Source organism: Echiichthys vipera (genome assembly GCF_963691815.1).
Source record: "Echiichthys vipera genome assembly, chromosome: 8".
NCBI classification, from domain to species: Eukaryota; Metazoa; Chordata; class Actinopteri; order Perciformes; family Trachinidae; genus Echiichthys; species Echiichthys vipera.
The window spans coordinates 29,991,682-30,018,425 of NC_139833.1; the positions used below are offsets into that span (position 1 = coordinate 29,991,682).

The 26,744-nt window shown below is 40.8% G+C and overlaps 1 protein-coding gene across 4 annotated transcripts in view; it reads left to right on the plus strand.

Moving 5' to 3' along the window:
- Nucleotides 1–26,744, plus strand: part of oxr1a (oxidation resistance 1a) — a 180,717-nt gene that overhangs the window by 106,731 nt on the left and 47,242 nt on the right. For all 4 annotated transcript variants that reach the window (XM_083919230.1, XM_083919233.1, XM_083919231.1 and 1 more), the window contains one exon: nucleotides 9,114–9,196. In XM_083919230.1, the coding sequence (XP_083775356.1) occupies nucleotides 9,114–9,196 (83 nt within the window). The remainder of the gene's footprint in view (nucleotides 1–9,113; nucleotides 9,197–26,744) is intronic.

Consider the following 26,744-nt stretch of genomic DNA (forward strand, 5'->3'; position numbering starts at 1 on the left):
GTTTTGGTCCAGACTGAAGAATCTCATCAACTGCAGGTTTCAGCTGGATTGCCATAAAATTTGCTACAAAAAGGTATGGTCCTCAGAGGATCCCTTAACTTTTATATTCCCATCAGCCTCTGTTATTGTTATTGCTAATTAGCAAATGTTAGCATGCTAACAAACTAGACTAATATGTTAAAGCTAAAGTTGGTAATTTTCTGTAAATGTTTTTTTTTCACATTTGCTGAAATTTTCTGAAATATCCTGGCAGCACAATGAGACAGTTGAAAAAGTCATATATCTCGTCCCCTCTCTGTGTGCTCCTAATGGCATCTGCTAGATCCACTATGTCTGACCGACAACCAATCAGAGCGGAAGTCTGATGCATTGTCAATGACTGCTCTGAGCTCTGATCAAACTGTGAAATGAGGCAGCGAGGATCAAATATGAATCAATATTCTGTTGCTGTTTTACATATTTCTTCACAAAATGTTTTCAGAAACCTATTTTAATGTCTAGCTATAAAATGAGAAAGGATGTCCAGCCGATTGGTTGGTGGGAGTCAGTGCTGTCAGGTTTCACAGTTTGATCAGAGTTCAGAGCAGTCTTTGACAAAGCATCAGGGACTCTTCAGCTCTGAGTGGTTGTTTTTCATTGAGTGCGGTGGAAACTAGCAGATGCTATTAGGAGCACACAGAAAGGGCTCTGGAAAGCAGACAGGAACAGAAAATGGAGGTAGAAATACATGACTTTTTCACAGATTGTTTGTTTCATAGTGCTGTCAGGATATAGTGACAGTTTCAGCAAATAAGGAAAAAAATCTATTGCATTATGTCATTTTCTATACTAGCATCTCTCCTTATGTACAGTATATCGTGATATTCTAACTTTTCAGGAGAATTAATTGAGAAGAAACAGTTAATGGATAAAAGGACTAGATCCAAAAACTTAGACTAAGATACTTGGTCACATTAATGCAGATATCCAAATCCAAAGTTGACATTTAGCAATTGTGTTCATTGATTTGCACCATTGCCTACAATGGGCCAATGCAATATTGTGGACAGTAATCAATGCTAATTTTCTGTCAATCCATTAATCAATATTTCAAGTAATCTTTAGCACTAAAATGAACAGTATGGCACAAATGTCCACAGAGTTGAATAAACAACTCTGATACAGTCTCTGCAAGGTTGCAGGTCTATTGCATTATATTTCACAGGTATTTCTGTTACTGTGTCCAACCCCTGTGTATATACAAAGTGCCATGCCACAGACTCTGTCCCCCCTCCCTCACACTTTTGAGGAAGGTCTCCAGCTCCCTAACTAGTGCTGCGCAGCACCTGTTCAGTGTGGCTGTGGTGCAGAGCTCTTGCCTCCCAACTGTTTAGGGGTTTTCTAAAAATAACATCTGGGGAGGGCTGCATACCCAGCAGGCAGGGAAAACAAGGGAGCAGAGGGAAATTGGCTGCTTGTGTATTCTATCAGACCATGAGGGAATGTTAGTCAGATAGTTGTTGACTCTCCTATTCCCTGCCCGATTCAGTTTGTCATCATGGCTGTGTACAAAGTGAGGGGAACTATATATTTAGCAGCTATGATTCATACTCAACAGATTGCGCGGGTACAGAACACAGCACGTCATTACAGTCAAATGCAGCAGCATTTGCCTTTAGCTCTTGTCGAAAATCATTCTGATTCCTTGGCAACTGTTGGATTTATTAAGTGTAGAAATTTGCAAAGACTTTTAAGTGTCTTTTAATGGAGACATGTTACATTGTTTCTTTGTTCTATGTAGAGATACAATTCAGTCACAGAGGACATCCATTAAGCTATGAGAGAGATGTGTGTTTTGTTCTTCAAGCTCTTCATACTGATGTCCCTTCAAGAAATCAAGTGCACAACTCCTTTTTACTTGTTGATTAAGGCATTCTTTTGAGAAGCCTTTCATTTATTTTCATTGAATGTAACAAAGGACATGGAGAGAAATCTTATGAAGAGGGCTGCATGTTTACATGATATATGCATACCTTTGAAAGACTTTAATAAGTGTTTTCAATAATTTTTTCCATCCTCAAGAAGCTTCAGATATGTCACTCAGCAGGGGGTTTATCACAGTTTTCATGTTGCAAACCCCCACGTAGACATATTAAACCATGGAGCTACAGAGAGGTGTAAGTCAACCCCACTACACTTTGGAGTGAGGACAAAACCCCACACTGACACCTGCTGGGTGCCTGTCTGTCGTGTTGCCTTGAGGCAGTGTGGTGGGCCTTGACTTGGACGCAGCCTTTGTCATGCATTTTTTTGTTAAGTTGCTCAGATAGGCATGATTCCATGTGACTGTATACATCCCGGACGGGTGAGAGGCAGCCTTTGTTTTTCCTGACACACAGCGGCTCTTTTCAGGATGTGAGCGTGTCACACAGCTTCACTCACAGCTGACCCAGTGTAAACGTAATTCAGCCCATTAATGAGCCAAATAAAATGTCCTTTACAGGAAACGACAAAGGTAAAACAGCTTACACTGCGGCAAGTGTTGTTTTACTCAGTTGAACAACAAATTAGATAACCCCGGCTCCCCTCTGTTAGAAATGTTTCCACTGTGCTGTTCAGCAAAGATAACTGTGTTTATTTTATCTGGATTGGTGTTGGCCACGGGCCCATTTCTTTGAGCATTTCCTGTGCAGGCTCTGCATCTTCAAATTCTACCATTTGGAGCATGTTATGCTGCCTCAATAGATGACGTGCAATGTGTTACCGTTATGGTACAAAAGCAAAGACAATATTAGGACAGGGAAAATTTAAATTAGGGCCCGATATAGTGAATTTTTGAGCTGGCATGATGCACCAATTTGACTCTGCAAAGGCAGTAAGAAGGGTGTTTTCCTAAACAAATAACTTTATTAAAGAATATTTATTATATACATAATACAACCAATTCTCAAAATGAGCACTGAGAAAATAAAGAATAGATCAAAATCAAATAAAATGGGTTTATAAAATTTGAGTTCAGTATCCGTCAAGTACCGACCATTTAAATAAAGAATACATTGAAAAGTTAAATTCAACTCTGTTCAGTATCCGGCAACTGTTGACCATTTAAATAAAGAATGGATAAAAATAAAATATAAAGCTCTATTATAGCATTTTTAAATCACCCAGGCACTGTTTTCTGCATTGTATGTTCTTCATATCGCTACGTATCAGAAGACATGTACCACAGATACCGACATGTCTGATAGGCCTATATCGGCCGATAATATCGGCTGACCTTTATCAGTCTGGCTCTAGGTAAATGCTATGCTATCTGTTTGTATGTTGATGGCAAAAACATGCTCAACTGATAATCGAAATTCTAATGCATCACTGGATTCAGATGGGAGAGGAGCAGGCTGTGATTTGTGGACTAAAGAAGGAGCTTCCTTCTGTAGAAGCAGGGATAATTTAGAGACAACAGATGCTCCTGGTTTCCTGTGGAGTGGGATGAAACCAGAGCCTTTGTTACTGAAGATACCCTGGTGCTGAGCTTCACTGTGTCTGGAGTGTGAATAAAATGCCCATTTCTTTCTGCCACCATCCATAGTGAGGTTTAATTTTAGCCCAATCACTGGCTCACCATGTGCACTCACTCCTGCAGCTGCTAATGCATATCTTTTGTCTTTTTTTGTCTTTCTCCCTCTGTCTGTCTTGCTCTCCGTTGTTCAGCGTCACTCTGTCCTACTCTATTTATATTATTTGGGAGTCTTATTTTCCAGTTAGTTTTCACCTGCTCTCCTCTTAACCCTAATTCTACGCATCTGTGTATCAGTGCACTGCAAAAATCTTTGTTGTCTTTGCAATTCTGAAGCTTAACAAAGCAGATCACCACCTCTGCTGCTTACAAACTGAATCAGGTTACATGCAGTCTGCCACACTAGCATGTACCTGCAATTAAACAGAGACACAGGGGATTATATTTCATAACCGAAAAGCATGGAATCACAGTTATGAAGTGTACCTCTAAATAGCAACTGAAACGCAATCATCCACAATCCTCAGCTCCAGTTTCTATTGTCCCACTGAAAGTAATCATCCTGCCAAGGTTTTCATTTAGATACTGAATAATTGATTTGGCACACACCCACAGTTTGTTTAGCCATTGTGTTCTTACTCATCACAAATCCTTACCCAAGGTTTTTTTTTGTGTTAGAGGTTATTTAATGCACTACCCTAGCTTGGTAGTGTTGATTAAATCAAATATTTACTTCTGGAGAGACTATTGGTCCTACTTAAAGATAATACACACAAAAAAATGTTGAAAGGATCCAGAGCACAGTTGATAATAGACACTAATGCAGAAAGTAGCATAATTAGCTATTGGCCTGTGAATGTTCTCATTTGTCCAGGTCATCGTTATCCCCAAAGCAATTTCAGTCAAAAGCAACTGGACTTGGTTATTTGTCTAGGAAGACGTTTCACCTCTCATCCAAGAGGCTTCATCAGTTCATGTACGCATCTGACCAGGCTGGGACTGGTCCAACTAACTGGTGTGGAGATCCAGGTATTTAACCTCTCACAAGGCCGATGATGTCACTGGAACCCTTTGTGCTGTCGTTGGTGGGCAGTTGGTTTCGACTTCGTTAGTGCTCTATTGGGTCTTAACGACAGTCGTTGGGGTCACAGGAGGCCATGTGTGAACAGTTGTTCTTTGAGGTTAGATTGTTGAATCTCCTGAAGGGATGAAAGGGCAGCATTGTAAATTGGAGATAAGTGGTGTCTCAGACCTCCTCCTCTGTTTAGTGATGGTTTCTCTACTTTTACATAGATGGCTTCTTTTACTCTTTCAAACCTTCTGTCCTCTTTGTACAAGATTTGGACATCGTTGTCATCAAAGGAATGGGCTCTCTCCTTGAGGTGTAAGTGGACAGCAGAGTCCAGGCCTGAGGAGTTGGCTCTACTGTGTTGGGCAATGCGTTTATGCAGTGGTTGTTTTGTTTCTCCAATGTAGAGATCTTTGCATTCCTCGTTGCATTGAACAGCATAAACCAGATTGCTTTTGTGGGTGTGTGGTGTTCTGTTCTTGGGATGAACTGGTCTCTGTCTGAGTGTGTTACTGGGTTTGAAATACACAGGGATGCCTTTGTATTTCAGACATCATCAGCCTTGTGAGAGGTTAAATACCTGGATCTCCACACCAGTTAGTTGGACCAGTCCCAGCCTGGTCAGTTGCGTACATAAACTGAAGAAGCCTCTTGGATGAGAGGTGAAACGTCTTCCTAGACAAATAAACAAGTCCAGTTGCTTTTGACTGAAATTGCTTTGGGAATAATTAGCTATTAATTAACAAGAACCAATATAATAATAATATTGTCCGGAGAACAAATGTAAAGTCATAGAAACTAATTCCAAACATAATTATGTTATATGCTTCAAAGTCTAATTCATAGACATAATTGAAAGGCCTATTTTCACCTCCTACACAAAAAATAAAACATCCTGAAGCCAACTGCGAGCTATTTAGACCCAAGGTAATTGTCTCACCAATTTGAAATCTCCAAACCATTTTTTTAATGTCATTTAATGGGATATTTTCTTTCACTGATATTCTAAAAACTTTCCTCCTGCAGTAATAACTATATGATACATGATCAGAGCTGACAGGGAGTATACACTCTAATCCATTCAGATCCACTCAGGTACTAGACATACTGTATATTTCTGTGACAGCAAAACAAGACCCCATCTGACTGAGTAAGATTTGAACTCAGTTCATCAGACCCGCACCTCACAAATCAGACATATGCAACATGTGATGAGCGGTGGCAAAAGGCCATTTAATCATTCTTAATCATTCTTTTGTACTGAGGAGTCACAAGCCTAAAAGTTGGGTACCACTAATATTTCTCTAAAATGGATCAGTGGACATACATGTAGTCTTAGAACCAAGAAATGGAAATATTAAAGCTAATTTATAATAATATATACAAAATCATTGGTTGTATCTAGTCTCACAACATCAGTATTATATCCATGTACAGTGCTGTGAAAAAGGGCCGGATCTCTGGACTGATTTTCCTCTTGAACTCTATGTAAGAATGAGTCCGGAGAAGAAACCTGTAAAGTGACCCATCCACCTCTGCTGCACATATGGCAGCAGAGTTATGGTTTGAGGCTCACTTGATCCATCAGACCTTTGATGACTGTTTATCCAACCACCTGCTCCATACTGTGTCAAGTACATCTGAATCTAGTCCCGCCCTCAATTCTCAGAGATCCATTCGAAAGCAGAGAGGTTAGAGTATCTCTTGTAAGCGTCCCTGCAAATAAGAAAATATATATATATATATATATATATATATAAAAAAAAAATATATATATATATATATATATATATAAGAAAAGAGTTTGGCGATGTTGAAGGGTGTGTAAAGCCTGTGGTTTCATACACAAGAGGAATCCAGGCTGGAAATACTTCCAAAGGTTCTTCGACAGCATATTGAGTGAAGGGTGCACAAACCTTTGCACATTTGATATTTCAGTTTTTTGCTTTGTCATTATGATGCATTGTGTGAAAAATACAAGGGAATAAGATGGATTTTATCTATTTTAAATTGAGTCTATAGTACAACAAAGTTTGGAATATTGACGGGGTTTACATACTTTTTCACAGCATATGCAAACCTAAGCCTATACATTTCCTGAAGAGCACCAACAGTATCATCTTTACTAGACTGTTATTTACACCTGAAGCAGCTCCCCTCTCACTTTCTCCCAGGCAATCCTAAGCCCCAATAATAGCAACACTGGTGTATGACTCATGTCGTGAGCTGTCTGAAATGCCTGAGACACAAATAAAGGGACTCAATAGTCATATGCAACACCAACAAAAGAAAGACGTTTAAGGGAGGCAACTGAGGGAACTTGGTCTAGGTATGTCCAACATAAACCCAAACTCTGTGGCTTCCTCCAACCAACTGCTTCCTTGGTCCTCACACCCTACATCTGTAATCAACAAAACCTTTGACATTATACCTCAAGCCTGTTTGCCACAGGTGGGAACTCTTGGCACCTCAGGATTCAAATCCAATTCAGAGGGTTATTGATATTGAAATTTTTATTCGTTTGATGGGATAAACCCCTTGAGTTTAGCAACTTGTTTTCGAGGGGGTCCCACACAAAACAGATAAACACAATAGACAAAGCAGTAAAAGATACAACAATGATAGGGCAGACAAAAACAACTAAAAAGCGGCACAATAGTACAGACCCACATACAGTAGAACATTACACAAACATAATAAAAAAAAGTAAAATGAGTAAAACATAGACCTACATATAAAAAATAAAAACCGAAACATAGACTGTGACGTGGCACGATGAGTTGAATATTAAATATTTTATATAATATATCATATATTTTAAACTTTTGCATCTTTTAGCCTCAAACGTTTTGACTTCTGTACATGATTTTTTTATCACTGTGTGACTACTTGCTACTTTTAAAACAGCGTATTTGCTATGATTCATAATTAAAGTAAACAGTCATAATCTTTGTTGCTGTAACCAGTGTAGCTTGAAAGCATGGTAGAGTTAGCAAGCTAGTTGATTAGCCGTCCGTCCGCTAGGCTGCCGCTAGTATGTGCATTTCAGTTGTAGCATCAGCTGATTGGACGGCGTATACAGTATGTGGCGGTTGTAGGTGGCTTGGCCGCAGTTCCACACATTGGCTGGTTACAGCGGGCTGGCTACCATGGTCCCTTTGCCTCACTATCCACCGCTAGTAGACTTTTTCACTGTGGAGAGCAACATATGAATATGAAAAATCAAAATTTAGAATATTAGTTGACGGCCCTTCTGGAAGGTTACATATTTCCCAGCATTGCAAAGAACCAACAACAAAGTAAACCAAGGTGTGCCTGACAGTTGCATACAACGTGGCCCTTGTCCAGATCCCATTTCACTTCTGCTACCATAATTAGCTTTTAAGCGAGGGGATGCCGTTTGGATTGCACACATTCAGCCATCCAACCAATTCATAATGTAATAAACATAAACATGGGCTTCATGTTTGTGTGTCACAGTGCATTTGGTGCATCCATAAGGAACGCACAGCCTGATCTTACAAAATGATTACAGAGAATTGCGATGTTTCTAAGAATCAGCCCCCCCACCCCCACCAATTGCCCATGCTCCTTCTCTTCAGCCCTAAGTCAAAGACCAAAGCCTTTTCTAGGTCTTCTCCGTTCCCAAGAGTCCCCTTCCAGTTTCTTTTATCTCCCATCCTTTGCTTCTGTCTTTTATCCAGTTGCTTCAGTATTCCATCCACCCTCTAACCTTCATCTCCATGATTTCTCCCAAGCTCACCCAGCCCCCTAACTGCTCCAGCTGCCTCCTTCCATCATCTTCTGTCACCATCCACCTTTTTGTATTTATCTTCTATCACCCTAAAACCAGCCACCTTGAGGAAATGTTTCATGTTCATGTTTATCTGACTCAAAGCCCTACTTGCCAGCTGTGTCCTCTCTTGAAAATTAGGAAATTCTGAATATTCTAATATTTTCATTGTCTAAACAACAAGAGCTACCACAACAGCTCCACACCTCCACCCTCTACTTCAGCTGCCACTTCCAAATCCAACATCCCCCGCATTACCCAACCAACATGTAGCACTGAACCCTCCCTTCTCCTCCATCCACCCTCTGGTTTAGCCCCCACTTTTCTTCTTCATCTCCAGCTTAAGTATCCCCCACTTCCCAACCAAATCCATCTTCCTCTTCTACTCTCAGGCTTGCATCCAGATCGGGGGTACACTGATGAAGGTCAGCCTGGTCTCTTTCTGCCATGATAGACAACAGGGGGAGAAAGGCAAGGTGAACTACTCTCAAAGACTGTCACTGCACAGAGGGTAAGGAGGAAGAAGGGAGAGAGAGAGGAGGACAGTGTGATAGAGGGAGAGCGAGGTTAAAGGGAGAGAGAGGGAGAGAGAGAGAGGGAGAGAGATCCGGCGCTCACATCGCTGGCTGGCTGGCTCGCTGGCTCACTGTTGACGAATGAGCTGTCTACCCACGGGGCTGGGAAACGGCAGCTTGTGACAAGCTGGGGAGAGAGGAACATGAATGTAATGCGTACCTTGCCTCGCTTGCTTTCAGATACCGGCCAGAAGAAGACTCCAGAGAAGAAGGATGGGAGGCGCATGTCTTTCCAGAGACCCAAAGGGACCATTAAATATTCTGTGAGTAACAAACGAGCAACTCTCTTTCCGTGTAAATGACAGTATGTGTTTTGACGCTTTCCTGCTCCTGTGCTGCTGCTGCTGCTGCTGCTGCTTCTGCATGCGTCTGCTGCTGCTGCTGGTGTTTGTAGCTCTGACTAGCTCCAATGATATTATAGCTGCTGTGTTTGTGTGTTGTTAAGGCACTGTGTCCGACCATGCTTGGTAGCTCATTAGCGAGGGAGAGCTGCATTTTGTGGATTTTGCAAGTGTAACACGTGTACCTCATCCTCAGTGTTTACATAAAGAGGACAGAGCACAGACAGGCAAGGAGGAAAGCTTATGGAAACGATGCATCCTCTGTTAAAGAGTCCCTGTGAGCACAACGCTCAGCTCCATTTTGCATGTTGAAGTATGGGAAGGAGAGAGGAATTGTATCAGCTTTGCACGTTTGCTCCAGCTGGCTCAGACCAGGACAAGCAGGAGTCCTGGCAGGATGTGTATTTGTTTTTCCATTCGTTCTCCGTGCAACATATCAGAGAGCATTCCACCACAGAGATCGCTGTGCTCGCAAATGACCTTCCAACTGCGTTGTCATTTCTATTGATTTAGCTGTTGTAGAAGGGGGGGGGGGGATTGAGAGAGAAAGGGCTCTTGTTCCCTGGCGAGCTGAAAATGGAGCCCATCTCTGCTTTGCCTGGTTGTGTTCTTCAAATGACCCTCAAATCCAGCTGCAGTCAGACTGCTTTTCCTTGCCTCTCTCTCCGTGGCAACAGTGAGGAGTGGGATCACTATGGCTCAGCTCTGGCTGTCTGCTGGAAAGAGAGGAAGAGATAAAGGGAGGAAGGGAAGGAAGGGAGGGAGAGTAGGGTTTGTGGTCTCTCATTGACATTCCACCCTCTTCTCCCAAACTCCGGCTCCAGGAGCTACTGGAGGTTTCATAGGGACGACCTCCCTTTCCCAAATCTCCAACACCTCAGCAGCAGAGTCGCCACCTCCACATCCACCGCCTCCCCAAACTGTTAGTCATCCAAGACTTTCTTATTGACCAGGCCCTTTTTTATCTTTCTGGGGCTTGAACAACCTAAATTGCTACAAGAGGATATTTGTCAGAACTAAAGCACTGTGTCATGGCCCTGATATGACCTGATAAGGGTCACAACATGTCAGCAACATGGACAGAAATGCTTGTGGTTAAGAAAAATAGGGAGAAATAGTGTTTCTGTCTCAATTACACAGTATAGACATTCTGTTCTGTTCAGCCATTACTCTCTCTCTCACCTCAACCCCCCACTAGTTTGCTGCTAGTGTGATGGATAGATCGAGCACAGTCAGTGAGTGTGTCCTGTAGCCTGACATGCTGCAGCGGCACGTAGCGAGGAGGCTTGGGGCAGCTGAGAGTATTTAAGGTTATATGACCCCCCTACACTGTGAGACACATGGTCGCCACTGCCCCAGTGATTGAGAAGTGGCCTTATCTCAAACTGATCTCCTGTGCCGGGGTTCGGCCAGCGATGTTTCCTTATTTCGCTCTCCAGCAGATACGTCTTTAATCTGTTGCCCGACGCCCACAGGAAAAAGGAGGGTTTCCTCTTACGTTGCCTTATCAATACAATGTCATTCTGTCACGCCTCTACCTCACACACGCTTCTTTTTTTCTCTCTGTACCTTTGTTTTGTGTTGAGAAATAACCTAAGCAGCTGCAACCCTGCCTAGACACTGATAACGCCAGTCCATTCAGCCAAGTCCAACTATTGGCTGACCTGCAACCAATTTAAAAAAGTGTTTGAAGTCTGTGGGAACAATAGAGATAGATGAGGTGGCAAAGAGCAGGAGGGAGACAGCCTGTCAAAGTCAAACAATATGAAGAACTGAGAGAGTGCAGGCCTCACACATTCATCTTCAGACGCACCAACTTTATCACGCCATGGACAAAGATGCCTCAGTTAGGATGCTATTTTGGATTTTGCCTAAACTCCGGGGTTAGGTCAGGTTTAAAGGGAAATTCCAGTTTATTACAACTTGGGTGTTAGTTTGGATCGCAGGCATATCAAAAGAATGGGAAAACCTCACACTCATATTTTCAGTTTTGCAGCTTTGGCCATCAGTTATCATCGGTTATGAAATCGTTGCACTAAGGTAACGGATCTCAGGACATGGGGGCATCACTTAAGGGAAGTCGTAAACAAGTAGCAGCTGAGGCACATTATTTTGTGTTGAAACCAAAACCACTCCCAAATAAAAAACCCTCACTACACAGGAATACTGTGCACACAGTTATGGAACGTATAGTAGGTTGAACCAGGAAGTTCTTCTCTAAACTGTAAAGGTGCGTTCAGACCAAACGCGAACAATGCGAATTGAGTGACAACACGTGTTTCAGGCGGAGGCGGCGCAAATGGAGTGTCTGGGGTATCTAAAGCGGGGCGTCTGAAGCGACGTGAATAAAGTTGAACATATTTAACTTTTCAGGCATCATCGCACCACGACATCCAATCAGCGACTAGTTCAAGCCGACAAGTTCACTTCCCTCATGTACTGTTGTTTACATTCTACCAACGAGGACGAGAAGCTAATTGTAGCTCTGTTGACACCACTGCCGTCTTCTCCTGGGACAAAATAAAAAAAGAGTGAGGCATGGGTGAAGGTCAGTGAGGAGGTGGGACTCTCTGTGGCTTGTTTTACTACGTTGCTGACAGTGTTTCTCTATGAAATGTTGGCATAAGTTAGCACTTGCTGAGAAATTCTGTCACGTTCTGTTTCCATTGTAGCAGCCAATAGCACAATGAAGACTGGCTAACGTTAAATACTGTTGTAAATTTAATTGATTAGTCCAAATTAGTAGGCTAATTGCTTTACACACTCGGCAACGAACCTGGCAACCCAACTGCTGGAATTATTTTTTGTTGTTGCGACTACAATCTTGAGACACTAGATGGCGGTGTTCATGTTTGTTCAGGACATCATAGTGGCATCATGTAATGACAACATCCGAGTTCTTTTCCTGTCACACCTCTACTGCTTGTTTTCAAATAAAGTCATATACTGTTTTCCAACGAATAATACGGACCAGGTGTTTTTTAGCTGTAACCATGGCCAAAACTACAAAGATAGCCCACACTCGGTTTCAATCAATCACAGTGCTCTCACCTGAACTGGCTCGTTACATTTTGTATATTGTTTCTAGAGCAGTTTTAGGGGAGAAGCTGTCTGGATTCCAGTTTGTAGACTGGGGAAGAAAGAAGGAAGTTGTCAGCGTTTATGATGTTGTCATTCTGGCCGGCAACATGATCAGTCACGTAGCATGATGTACTCTATGTTCTTGTGGATTGTAGTAAAAATGTGGCCTGGGCACTTTTACAACAAATAGGTTGACGTGTTAACTATCAGATGAAAGGCGATTTTTGTCCAGAAATTCATGGTGCCCAGATGATGAACACCAATGACTTTAGTGACCCTCTGACAAGTTTGTCACTTATCCTGTGAACTAACTCAACATCTAGTAGATGAATTGTTATAACTTTTGGTGATCCCCTACCATCTTATGTAGCACCATCATCAGGTAAAAATGTGTCCAAACAAAAACTAAATAAAATCCAATATCATTCCAATCAACCATGGCTTCATTCTAAGTGATATTCAGCATATGTTGGTGAACATAGTAAACAACCCTAATAAACAACAACATGTTAGCATTGTCATTTTGAGCACGCTAACATACTAGATTTAGCATTTGGCTCAGAACACTGCTGTGCCAAAGTACTGTAAATAACTACTGTATATGATACACAGTCCGATCCAGATGTGTCCCAGTGTTACCAGGTGTGAAGATGATCTCCCAGTGTCACCAGTCTGTAGGTTGAACTGATTTCTGCTTGGCTTAGAGGAAGCGCTGTGGGCATTAGAGCACTTACGGACATCAGATGAGTCATACGCCAAGCGCCAGGTGTGTGTGCTTAAACAAATGGAGAGACACACATCGACAGCAGTCTTAACTCCGCACCATCCTGAATATCAGTCACGCTGATTGCATTATTCCCCGCTGGGCAGGAGAGGAGATCCCACTGTTTCAGCTCTATCACAGCTCCCCGTCTGAGAGTAGGAGAACAAGTCATAGGATGATGGAGAAATGATGGGATCAAAGGGTGTGCGGACGTTAAAAGGAATGCAGGAGGGGGTAGAGGGGATTGCATGTGAGAAGATGGAGACAGCTGGATGGGTAGAAGAGCAGACTTATACAAGCAGTCTTATCTCAAATATTGCTCCTGCTCTACCTACACATCAGAGCCTGTTAACCACAGTGAAAAGTTGGCTGCAGCTATGGATTATTTTAGTAATCAAGTATACTATTATTCCATCCATTAATCCATTAGTTAGATACAAATTACTTTTACTCAATGAGAAACTAATAGTGAATATACAGAAGAGAAAATGAGAAAGTTCCCTTAGAAAATAAGACAGTTCTTAAAATTAACATCTACATCTAAAAAAATCTACATTTACAAAAATCTACCTTTTTGTTGCATCACTTGCATACAATAATATAATCCATCATAAATTTGAGCCTTTTTCGTGCATTTAAGTAGAGATGCACCGATCCGATACCCTGATCCGATATCTGCTCTGATACTGACTAATTAGCTGGATCTGATATCGGATGTAAGAGGCCGATCCAGCATTCTGATGCAGTCATTCCTGTTTTATTAATATCATACACAGCAATACAGTTACAGCGATCTAATCACCTCAGTTCTATGTTTGCAACACGTTAGGGTTTTATATTACATTTTAAAATATCTGTTTGCAGTGCACTTTACATGGAAGTGTTATTTCTTTCTTTTTGCTGCTAATGTACACTTAAATAATATTAAGTACATTTATATCTGTGTTAATTTGTTACCTGCCTGTTACCAAGGCTAAATGTTTATGTCAAGCCTGATGCCTTCACTCACATGGACAGGTATTTGGCTCTAAAGTCTGACGTAACACCCTTTCAAAATACGATTTCTGGGCCCAAACGCTCCGTTGAAATAAACAACCGATCGGTGCATCTCTACATTCAAGTGCAATATTATTAAAGCAATATACAAGTACCGTATACAAGTCTGCCACGTCTTTAGTGAGCGGAGCGCCGCAGTGCTGTATCACAAGCATGTGCTGCTGGCTGCAGTGAAGCCAGTTCAAAGTCTCCAAAGTAGTGTTTCCTTGTGTCTGGTCGCTCCATGGAGACTGGATTTGTAGGTAGGTTGGATACTTTCTGCTGAGATGCTGAAGCATTGACGTTGTTCTGTTGTGCTAAGCTAGTTGGGTTGTACAGTATACTCTACTTTAGTTTCAGCTTGAAATGATCCCAAACTTTGGACACTTTGTCCCGTCTCTTCACCCCTTTCTATTTTCTTTATTATCTGCAATTTTTAGTAGTCAAGTTACTCAAGGAATAGTTTCAGCCCTAGTAAAAAGCTACAGAGGTAAAACATTGTTGGGAATGTATTGCTTTCCATAGATGACATGTGATTTTTTCAACACATTGTTCCCAAGTGAGGTGTCTCCAATCGGTCCTTAGCCAGGGTTTGAGCCAGTGTTTAACCTTGTGCCAATCATCTTTTTCAGACATAAAATCAGTGCTGGTCCTGACCTCCTTGGAGCCCTCCTTCTTCTCCTCCTGACCTGTGGGCCAGGAAGACCATTTGCTTTTGCTACACAGCTAAAACCTGACAGCTCAGTGCAGCCCACTACAATCCTCTCTCTTTTGAAACAGTTGCTCCATGTCTCAGTCGAATAATAGGTACATCTACCAAACAGAATTAGGTACTAACAATCTTTATTGAATTGAATATGTTCATTAGAATTGAAATAAGTTGATATGAACATTCACATACGTTGTAGAAACTAAAAAATTCAGAAAATAATCAAATGTAACACTGAGATTAGCTTTGGCTATTCGATGCAAACATAAGCCTATAGAAGCTGGAAGTGGATCAACTGAGGTTGTACTGGCTAATGATCCAGCATCACCTACAGATGACCTTAAGCACTGCACCTGTAGATTATAGATAACAATATTATTATTCTTTTTAGCAGCTGCATCAGACCCATTCAAACTGGATGCCCCAGATTTTCTTGTATACATGTTCAAATATAAAGTAATATTTATAATGTGAATTGGCTTAATACTTGATGGTTTTCATTCACTGAGAGTTGTGCATCCATATTGCCCAGCTAATCAACAATTCAGGTTCAATATATATTGTTAATCTATAGTTAATGTCAGTCCATGGCTTTCAATCTTCTTGAATTTAGCATTAGTTGTAACATTTACATAGACTGCAGATATTGTATCAAAACCACAATATCCGTAAAAAAAAAACAGTATCTCTCTCAACGCTACAATAGAAAATATAGGTCCATATAGGCTACATCAAAACATGTAATGGCTTCTCTTCTATATACAATATATTTCATCCATAATGTAGCTTGATCCTTTAGCCCACTACCTGAATGTTTACTGTTGCTATGGCAACAAGTAGCAGCAGACATTAGTTTAGCTTTCTTTCCAAACAACAAAAAGCCATAAAATGACAATTTGGCATTTCTGAACAAAGTCCATGTACTGTCATCCAACAGTCATCCACCTTGGGATCTAAACCGATGTGTTGTCAAGTTATATTGTTCATGGTGTTTTGTGTATCAAAAGCATGTTCACGAGCGACACAATGATTTTTTCTAATCTGCAGTTTAGAAACACTGTTGTCCGTGGGTGTTTATCAAACACAACAAACTTTAACTATTTGACTCTCACTTTTGTCAGGCACAAAGTCACAGAACACAGCCCTGAAGTAACGTTAGCTGGCAAGCAAGCAAGACACAGACAGACCAAAATATGCACTGCTCAGCTGTGTTAGCAAAACAGACGAGATCCACTTAAGCATCAACTAAACCTTCTATTATTATTTGCTGACATTTCATTTAGAGAAAAGAGAACACAAGTTTACCGGAAGTTTGTTCTCATGTTGTTTTTTTCTTTCTTTTTTTCATACCCTGAAGGACAATACCGCTTCATCCTCATTATATTATAGTATCACGTTTATTTGACATGGTTTTAAAGGGGCGCTAAATAAACAATCGTGTGTTAGCTGTCTGTACACGTCATACTCATGGCAGTTGGATATCAGTCGAGTTGTGACAGCTGATGTTAGTAGATATGAAACTAAATATATTCGTTTTGCAGGGTGCTCAAAGTTTTGGTGTCATGGAGTCATAAGCCATGTAACCAGCAGCTTTCTAAAGGTTGACAGGCACTTAGTAGTGTGTTAAATATAGCCTATTGAAAGCAAAAGTATTGATAGGAACCGCGGATAACTCCAATATAATGCACTTCATGTGACATTCGGGGGCCACACTAAATGTTTCTGAGGGCCACACTTTGAGCAACTATGGATTTAAGTCATGAGGGATCAATTTTAGGTAAGCGAGTAATGTAGTCATTAGTAAAGTTAACTGTTCTGGGTTTCTAGATACAGATGAACTTTGAAGTTGACTGACATGTTTGTCAGCTATAGCAGAAACAATAGAAAAGTACTCTTGGCCTCACCCAGAAACTAACTTTAGCATTTCTAAGTCCTAATGATCAATAGACCAGCAAAGCAAAAGCTTCATTCAGAGCCCTGTATATTTGTGTTGGTAAATCAGTGGGAAGGCTATCCTAGCCTAAAGCATGTGGTCAGCGCCTGGCACAAGGATGGATCCACCGCAGCCTAAAAGGGAGACATCATACTTGGTCTGTGTCAGAATTATGTGACTTTCTCCTTCCTCACTTTATCGAGGGTCTAAATTTAGGTCTGCAAATGATCAGTAAGGGTGTAGATGCACACAATACACACGCCATTAGGGTAGTAACGACAAAGTCACCATGGCAACTGTCATGCTACAGCTGGGCTTTATCCTTCATTATGAAATGAGGAGCGATTGCTGCTTTGATATGGTATTATGGGTGATTAAACTATACACTGTTGAATTTTATTTCCAGTTTGATTACCACAGAGTTGATTCACTGTGTTGAGTATGGGTTCTCTTTTACTATTCTCCAGTTTTCCTTTCATTGATAACCTGAGGTGGTCTCTGCAGAAAGGGATCTTACCTTATAATTATACCTGACATATCTGTAATACCTATTAAACATGTGTTTAATAATCAGTCCAAGGCTGCTTTTCAGTATGCTACCTGTATTCTTCCTCGCATCCTCTCTTTTCTGTGACTCGTAAACCTTCCCTTCCGCCATCATGGAGGATCTCCCAGAGGTTTTAATGTACCTGGAGGAGAGAGGAGACCTCTGGAGGAGCTGAGAAACACTGATGTCTCCTACCAGGAAGTCTTTTATCAAGTGCCATTGCTGCACCTCTTTTTTTTTTTTTTTTTTAATCTTTATTTCAAACTGTCAACATACACATTAGAAGAAAACATCAGAATCACACACATACGGATGAAGCATTGAGAGATTAATACAGAAAAGTAGCCAAACAGAAAAAGACAACAAAAACAAAAAAAGTATACGGTAAGAAAAAAAGAAATAAATATGCGGTTGTATGACAATAAGTGCTCATTAAAGATAAACATTAAAGATATTGCATAAATGTATTGTTGCGATAGCTTTATTGTTTTGGAGGAAGAAATGGTAGATGTGGAATTAGCCTTTGTCACTATAGTCATATCAACCAAATATAACATTTGAGAGAATGCGGTCGACTATAAAATCATTCTTTCCACAGCGCATATGTTAATTTACAAGTCCGAAACAAATGGGAGCAACTACCAGGATGTAATTGACAGAAAGAGCAATATACACTTCTGTCACTTCTGAACTTTTAAAAGAAATGTTTCACTGGATAAATGTCAAAGACACCTGTGCAGCACATCATCAGTAACTGACATCGCTTCACACTGATGATGGAACCAAGGATTTCTCACTTGGCAGCTTCGGCCTCACCGTCCTCGCAGCTCCCTTTCACATCCTCGCTGGGAGTAGCTAAGATGCTAGGAAGAGACACGAGTGAGGGAAATGAGGAGACACATTATCATAATGAAAAGAACCACAAGAAGCAGTAGCTCTGAGACTGCATCTTATTTCCTTGGTTGGCCTTTTGCAGTAGCACTCATAGATTTACTCTCATGTTCCATACTTAACGTTCTTACCAAGATGCCAGAGGACTCTTTAATGGAGCTATTAGTCTTTGGCTGTCCAGCCGACTGGCCTTCTGTGCGAATCTGCGCATCGTCTCGTGTTAAACAAGGTGACCGTTAGCTAGATGTCAGTCACTCTCAAGATGGCTGTCACGGCCTTCCTCTACCCTTCTGCTCAGAAGGACAGATGTCCCCCCAACAGGAAGAGGCTTAATTATTCATGCCAATATGGAGATGAATAATGGGTATTATTGATCTGGAGGATAAGAAGTTAGGGTGCACCTGTCATTAGTGGCTATGATGCTGATTGTGATTACTCTCTCTTTCTCCTCCCCTCCCACCATCGTTCTTTTGTCAATGTGTCAATAACAGGTCTTTATCAGTGGGTCACATTTGCATGTCCCCGTCCTATACCTCCTAATTGAGTTAGAGATAGCTCCTCTTATAGTGCGATCGATGGCTGCATCTCTTAGGTTTGGCGGAGTCACATGTGCGTGTCCTTCTAATGTTGCCTTGGCACTTCTGTCACCTATATTCTGTTAACGTCACTTGCCTATGTAGATAAATTGATTAATTAAGCTTAAAAGGCAAACTTGAATTATGCTATTATTGCACCACATATAGTGCCAAGATCAGCCCACCACCTTGCCTTGCCAATGTTTACTTCATTAAACAGCAGGTATTTCTGCCCATATTGATTGGCTAAGCTCCAGATGCACAAACTATCAGAGCAGCTATTTGATACAAGAGCCAGGAGCTGTCTTTGGTTAGGCTAAGCTTTAAAATATCTCAAGCAATAAGTAGAGCTTTCACCCATATAAGCCAAAGATGTGACATTATATTGCTGGAAGTTATAGAAAAGCGTATAAAAGCAGTGTTTTAGCACCTGTAAAAGTTCTGTTCTATAGGCCAGACTTAGTTCTGAGCAACATAGGAGCAGTAAAGCAAAAATAAATAGTTCATGGATGAGACGGGAGCAAATAGTACTTAGAGAATCGATGCCCTGTGCTGGAGTTGAAGGGCTCTGACACTGTAGGAGCCCTGCTGATTATTAACACCTTATGTTCCTTATGGAAAACAGAACAAAGGAAAACTCATGTTGTCCCTCAAAATAGGGCCGGATGATATGGCTGTTTTCTGGTAATTCAATAAATAAATAGCCCCCAACTAAGAACTTTCCTTGTCGACCCGTAATCGTCATTCAGGTCTATTCGTCGACAAATCGTTCAATGTAATTATTATTATTATTTAAAGTGCATGTCACACACTGAGCAAGATACTTAGACAATTAAGCTGTCAGCATTACATCGCCAATCATCGGCACTATTGCTATTAATGAAAAATACCCTCTCACTCAATCAATCAACACATAAAAATATAACAGCAAAACGGGGCCATTAGTGACACATTTCTCTGGAATCCCGTGTCCTGATGAATAATGAATGTGTCGAACCACCAGCAAGAGAAAAAAAATAACTTTCTTGATTTTTAAAACGATATAATGGCATCTTACTAACTTTTAACACCAACACAATAACTTTAGATTGGCTTTGTTGCCTTTTTAACAACACCGCCAGACAATAAAAGCTATTAAGTTATTATTCTGATTCTGAATTTGTTGGAAAAAAAGCAAGGGGACTGTCTTTAGTTAAATTATTAAAATAGCAACACAGCAAACTTTACTTGCTTAATGTGTAACACCAACACAATAACAAACATATGATAAATGAAAAAGCAAATATTTTTCTTTTTGTTTTAAAATGTAAATAATACAAACAAATGAAAAAATCAGCACAAAGCAAACTTAATCACTTAAGAAAAGATGAGTGCAAAAGCGAAATAAACAGACCAATGTATGCGCGACCGCTGCCTGGCTGTATTTTCTTAAACTAAACTTAGAACTTTTTCTTTGGTCAGGAGCCTGAGGCAAATTTATTTATCAACAACTAACACTCAGTCAGTTTTTCCCCATCTGCTCTGAGTCATCTCATTATGAGAAAGATACACACAACGTTGATGGGGAGAAGTGAGCTCGTTGTCTTGCTTATGATGAAGCCCGCTTTGGAAAAGATGGGCTCTGATGGCGTTGATGTGGAAGGGATGGCGTGGTTTAGCTGCTCTGGCATGTTTTGGATATCGTTCTTCATGTTTTTTGCCACCATGCTAATGGACCCGTGTTCAGCCCTCCAAGATTGTCTTGCATATAGCCTATTGGATACGAGACAAGGACAGGCTACAAGCTAACTAACATGGACTGCTGCTGTGTGTGCCCAGCCACTTCCTGTGTCTGTCCTTTCAAATTAAATTACCACATGGTCAAACTGTATATGTTTTGATTAATTTGAAAAGACCAAGCGATGAAATCTGGTTTGACCAATGACCTTTCTGGTCAACTAACGTTTGGTCGTCTATAAGGATGCAGCCCTAGAAATAACCATGTTAATGTGTCTCAGCCTGGTCAGTTGCGTACATGAACTGATGAACCCTCTTAGATGAGAGGTGAAACGTCTTCCTAGACAAATAACCAAGTCCAGTTGCTTTTGACTGAAATTGCTTTGGGGACAACGATGACCTGGACAAATGAGAACATTCACAGGCTCATCCCACATGTTAATGTCTATTTTTGTATACTCCTGTGTGAATTTAATTTGTAACAAATGAAAAATACTATTTTCTCATTTTATTAAGAACTTTAGTGCAAAATATAAACTCAAATCAGATTTAAGAAAAATGAAAAACTTGCGGCGGCCGGGGAAACAGTGCTTAAAGCAGTCGCTCCATGTAAAGAGGCTGAAGGTCCTCGAGGCAGCAGCCGCGGGTTTGTCCTCTGACGTGCGGCCCTTTGCTGCACGTCCCCCCTCTCTCTCTCACCCCGTTTCGTGTCTGTCCTATATAATAAAAGGCTTGAAAAACTGCCAAAAAATAATCTTAAAATCAAAAAGAAAAACTTTGAGTTAGAATGTGCTTATCAATTTCTATGATTTAATTGTTTATCACTATTCCTCGATATATGATTTCATCATGTTAAGATTCTATTGAAAGATAATTAATGATTATATCAAATTATCGCCAAGCCCTACCTTAAAACAGGACAGCCATGTACCAAGGATGTCACACAAAAGCTGAATAGGGGATTTTATATATATATATATATATATATATATATATACAGTATATATATATATATATACACACACACAAAACCCATTGAGTATACAATATTTAGTGTGTGTGCGTGTGCTCAAAGACTGACTGTATGCTATTCCGACCCCAAGAAAAACCACATAAACAACGGTTACTGCCATAAGTGAATGCCATCTTGTGTATCGATGGCAGTCAGTGATGCAAATATTGGCCGATACTGATGTTCTTACAGTGAAAAGTATTTCCATCTTCATATAAAGAAACTATAATAATGAATCACACCAAATTTGCTGTCAGCAGCTCTGACTCGAAATAGGAACCATGCATTATCAGAGGCTGTTTCGCTGTCAGCTTCATGACTGAAAAGGGATCACAGGATAATGCATAACCATTATTGAACTGACTCTAAGGACCAGCGTTACGTTGTTTATATCCAAATGTTGGTTTTCCTCACTGTATAACCATGTTAGGGGCGCACCTGTGCACATGGCAGACAGTGACCAGAAACCTAAGAAGGTGTTGACATGCAGTCTGTCAGTTTCTATCTGAGGTATATTTGAGTTTCACAACAGAGGGATAGCAGCTTTAGCCTCGTGAGACCATCCTGATCTCTATTTTCCTCGCAGAAAATAAGCAGTTTGAGTGTGACGCAACGCAATCAAATCCAACCTGAACACCTTTTTATTTGTTCTACAATATACAGTTTATGGTTGTAACAATACAAATAAGTTGTAAATACAGTTGACAACTAGCCCCTAAGGCAAAGTGAGGGCCAGCAGCTAGCTGTCACTCAAGAGACAGCGCCCTTAATCATTCATAAATTTTAACCTCTCCTCAGTGTTGTCATGGAGATATGACCTAAACAAACAGACAAGAATGTTTGATTTTTGTACCAGGCCTTAAACAGGTTTAATGATGCTGTGAAAACGGCCTGTTTAACATGGGGGTCAATGAGAAACTGCTCAATTATGAAACCTGTGTGGACACTCAGAGAACTGCATTTTTTAGCACTTCCTTATTGGATCAACCTAGAATTGCTTGTGATAATTTAAACGCGAGGTATAGACTCAGTCCTTCCTACATCCTGGGGAATAGTAGCTGAAAATGCAGTATCTTATCTGTGGTTGTCTAATTGAAAATACATACTGATGGTATTCACATATTCAAAATGACTGGAATTTGACAGCTAATCACTTGGCTTTGTGTACTAAATCTTGGCCATGTTGCCATCTGTATTACACCCATACACAAATGATATGTGCCTGTTTTGCTTGTGACCAATTCTGTTCATTTCTAAACATGACAGCCATGAACTTTGTCCTGGTCTTCACTGCCTTGGTTGCTGTCATCTTCCATTTAATTCAATCTCAACTTTGATCAATATTATTGAATTAAATTAGGCCCGATGATCAAACAGTGAAGATATAAAGGTATCAAGTAGCATTTTGAAATATGAAGGATGCCTTCTAATTTGATTTGTTTCTAGAAACTGATCAAATTAACATTTAATCTAGCAGGACAATTTAATCATCTCAACAAACTGCTGTTATTGTGTATCTCTGTTTTGACCCTTCAAGGATATCTGTCTGTGAAAAGGGCAAAAATAAGTATTATAATATTTGGATAACTAGGCACTTCTATGTGTAAAGCATTGTCCTTTTTTCATTTGACAATTGCTACACTAACACTGATAAATGATAAAAGTTATTTTGTTTTTAATCTATATAGTATAATTGTGAGTGGCAGTGCCTGAGGCATCAATGAAGGGCCGTCAACAAGAACTATAACTATAATGAGAACTATAAGAATGTGAGCATCCTCACTGATGAACCATAGCGTTCTGTCAACCGTGGTGTCGGGCACTCACATTACTTGAAATGATCTTGGCCGCGGCTCCGATGCGTCTTGCTTATACGTCATCCCACCGCGGAGATTTAGTTTTGATTGTTGACTGTTTTTGAACACTTCATTTGTCCAAATCTACAGTAAACACTTCACCTCCGCAACAGACTACCACTTTTTCAATGTCCGTCGCAACGAACAGACGTATATAAAAAGACCAGGACCACCGTCAATGCTCGTTTATGTGCATCTGTGCTTTTCAAAAGCCCACCTCTCTCAACCGGGCCACGTCCAGCAAGCGTGCCGTGCCTGAGGCAAACGATTTAGACGTTAGCTGTGAACTGTGCTTGGGCACGGTGCGAATGGACAGTGTGAGTGCGCCCTCTTGTACATTTTTCTGCAGCTGCTGCCTCCGTCCACAGCAGCTTCTGTGTCAGTTCTCCTGTCTGCTTCTTCAAACTGGTGACGTGCTAACCTTCATTTACTGTTGGTAACACACTGACTGTGGAGAGGTAGCTCATACAAACACACTTCAAAATTGTTGAACTATGCCTTTAATGTTTTGCTTTATTGTCCTTGATAGGCATACAATTTTATGTCCTAAGTTTCTTGGCCAATATAATTGTGATTCCTAATAATCAACAAAGTATGCTTACAACTCTAAAATGGCACTAAAACACACTGGAATCACTTTGCCTCACCTTTGATTATAAAAAAATACATGTATTGCATCACAGAAAGGACACACGTCTTTCTTAATGAAAAGAAAAACCTTAAATAAGTTCATCATAACGTCCTTATTAAATATGTTATCAAGTCACTGTATGTCATAAAGATGGAACGGACTTGCAGTGAGAGTGGAATTCAAAGAGAAGCCCAGTGGAGTGTCCAATCCTGCTCCTGGAGGGTTGCACTTCCTTAAATGTTTTTCTCCCTGCTCCAACACACCTGATTCTATTGCTCTGCTCATTATCAAGCAGCTGAAGATTCTCAGGGGTTTGCTAATCATTAGACTCAGGTGTGTTGGAGCAGGGAGAAACCTAAAACATGCAGGACAGTGGCCCTCTGGGACCAGGATTGGGCACCCTGCTGTAGATAGCCATTTCGACAACCTATTATTTGCTGTGTTTGTTGTTGTTTAAAATACATACACAGCCATTTTCATTCTATATGCAATGAACACTTTCAATCTGTACTTCTTTTCTTGTCAGTAATCTGTAAAATAAAATAAGTCCTGCCTGACTGGAACTGTTGCTGTGGCCAAATGAATGTTAGTGTTAGAGGAACAACGGAAATGAACTGCAGTCAATTCGCAGGTCAAGTCATTGGTGAGCATATTGGAAATTCACCACAATCAGCTAATCAGCATTGGCAATCATATGGTCACCTCCCTAAGTCATCCCCTCACTTTAATCCAGTGACATCTATCTACTACCAGTTACTAGCCTAGAATAGTCCATCTCCACCCATCCCATCATCACCTGCAGTGTAGTTGTGCTCACTGTGAAACCTCTGCTAATAAAACTTCTATCTCAGTCAGACCTGCACAGCCAACCCACCCACTCTAAACTGAATCCCTGCTCTGCCTTCTTCATTGTTTTCGACTCAAAATTTCTCACATTGCTGAGACATGACTGTATTCCAGCAGCATGACTGACCTCGGATCTGATTAGTGTGTTCCCTGAGAGGGGAGTGCATACAAACCCGGTGTAGCCCGCAACATGGGCCTTGGTTTAGCACTTTCAGGCCAGTGTTGTCCAACTGTAGCTGGCTCAGTATTCATAGACCAGCCCAGGTTGAAGGGACAGGAAGAAATGTGTAAGAAATAACCCAAGATGACAGGACTGTTGTTCAAGAACTTCACAGACATCTTTCAGTTTCAAAACATAAAATATTTTTTATTGGACTTCCTAGATACTCTTTCCCTCATTTAGTTGAATTACTTAATAGTGGAGGATGGTGCTTCAAGCATTAGCCAGCATCACAAGACATTTCAGCGATGCCGGGTTCAATAGTAGCAGAGATGTGCTCTCCAGGCAAAACACGTGACACAGAAATATTACTGTCACTGTGCTGTCATTATGACATGCTGTTTCTGCTGGATTTCAGCCATCGTTAGCTGGCTTTGTATCACATGACTGTATGCTCAGTTACACTAAGGGCCAGATTTAGACGATCAATGGCGCATGGTCTAAAGTGCACGGAGCAAGTGCATTTAGGGCTCCACATTTTCTAGTTATACAACACAATCTGGGTGTAAGGCAAGTAAGGCACAAGGGTTGTATTAAGACCTCCCTTAATCACGGTTCTGTTTTGGAATAACTTGATTACATGAATGAAACAAATCACAATGCTATTTAAAGTCCCCTCCTGTCAAAAAAGTGTCTTCTGACTATAGTGACTTGTATCTGAGCAAATTTTGTCACTAGAGGTGTTTTTTTATTTTTATTTCTGTTTCGCTAAAATTAGATGTTCTAAAATTATGTTCCGGGCAGCTTTAGTTTCTAAGTCACTAATCCATAAACCAATCACTGTCTGATTTATGAAACACTGTTCAAAGGGAGAACAACTTTGACACACACCTAAAACCTTCAGCTCAGAGTGAACTGTCAGTACAGAGAGAAAACACACTGTCATCATAGCTGTCAGCCACTGACACTTACAAGCTAACAAACAACATAAACTAACAAAGATGCTAACTCCACTAACCATTCTGATACGTTTGCTAGTCGACCTTTTTAGTGACAACAGACCCTTAATCTGAGTTTGGTTCCTCCTGCTTACCTCATCCATCTGGGATCGTTCCATAGGAAAGTGATTTCAGGAGGCATGGCTTTATCAGAAATCCTTGCATATGATTGGATAAACCACTTGTCAGTCATCTTTATTGACGTGCTACTTCAACCACTCAGATCCAAACCAACCTGTGGTGCTGATGAGTGACGCAGGGAAAAGCCAAACAGAACAGCAGACATGGTTTCCACCAACAAAAGCCTTCAGAGCCGTTCTCTGGTGTTCTTTTAAAGAAGAAAGATTCTCTAGATCGGACAACACGGATGAAACGGCAGCATCCATGTCTACGTTCTGTTCGTGCTTCTTCGATGCGTGCTGCCACCGATGTTTCTCCGCTACGTCACATCTATAAAACCCCACCCGGTGGTCCTGATTGGCCTGACCATTTTTTGCGGACCCTGAAATCACTTAACTCTGGAGCGAATCCAGATGGTTGAGTGGAGCTAGGCGGAGTCAAGACGGAAGCAAGGCAGAACCAATGTCATCTGGCGATAGTCAGTTTATTAGCAATCTGCTTACTTGCAGATCACTAACATTAGCTGCCTGCCCATGGAAAAAAAAACAAAAAAAAAACAACTGTAGTTTTAAATTTGACAGAGGAAACAGAACTAAC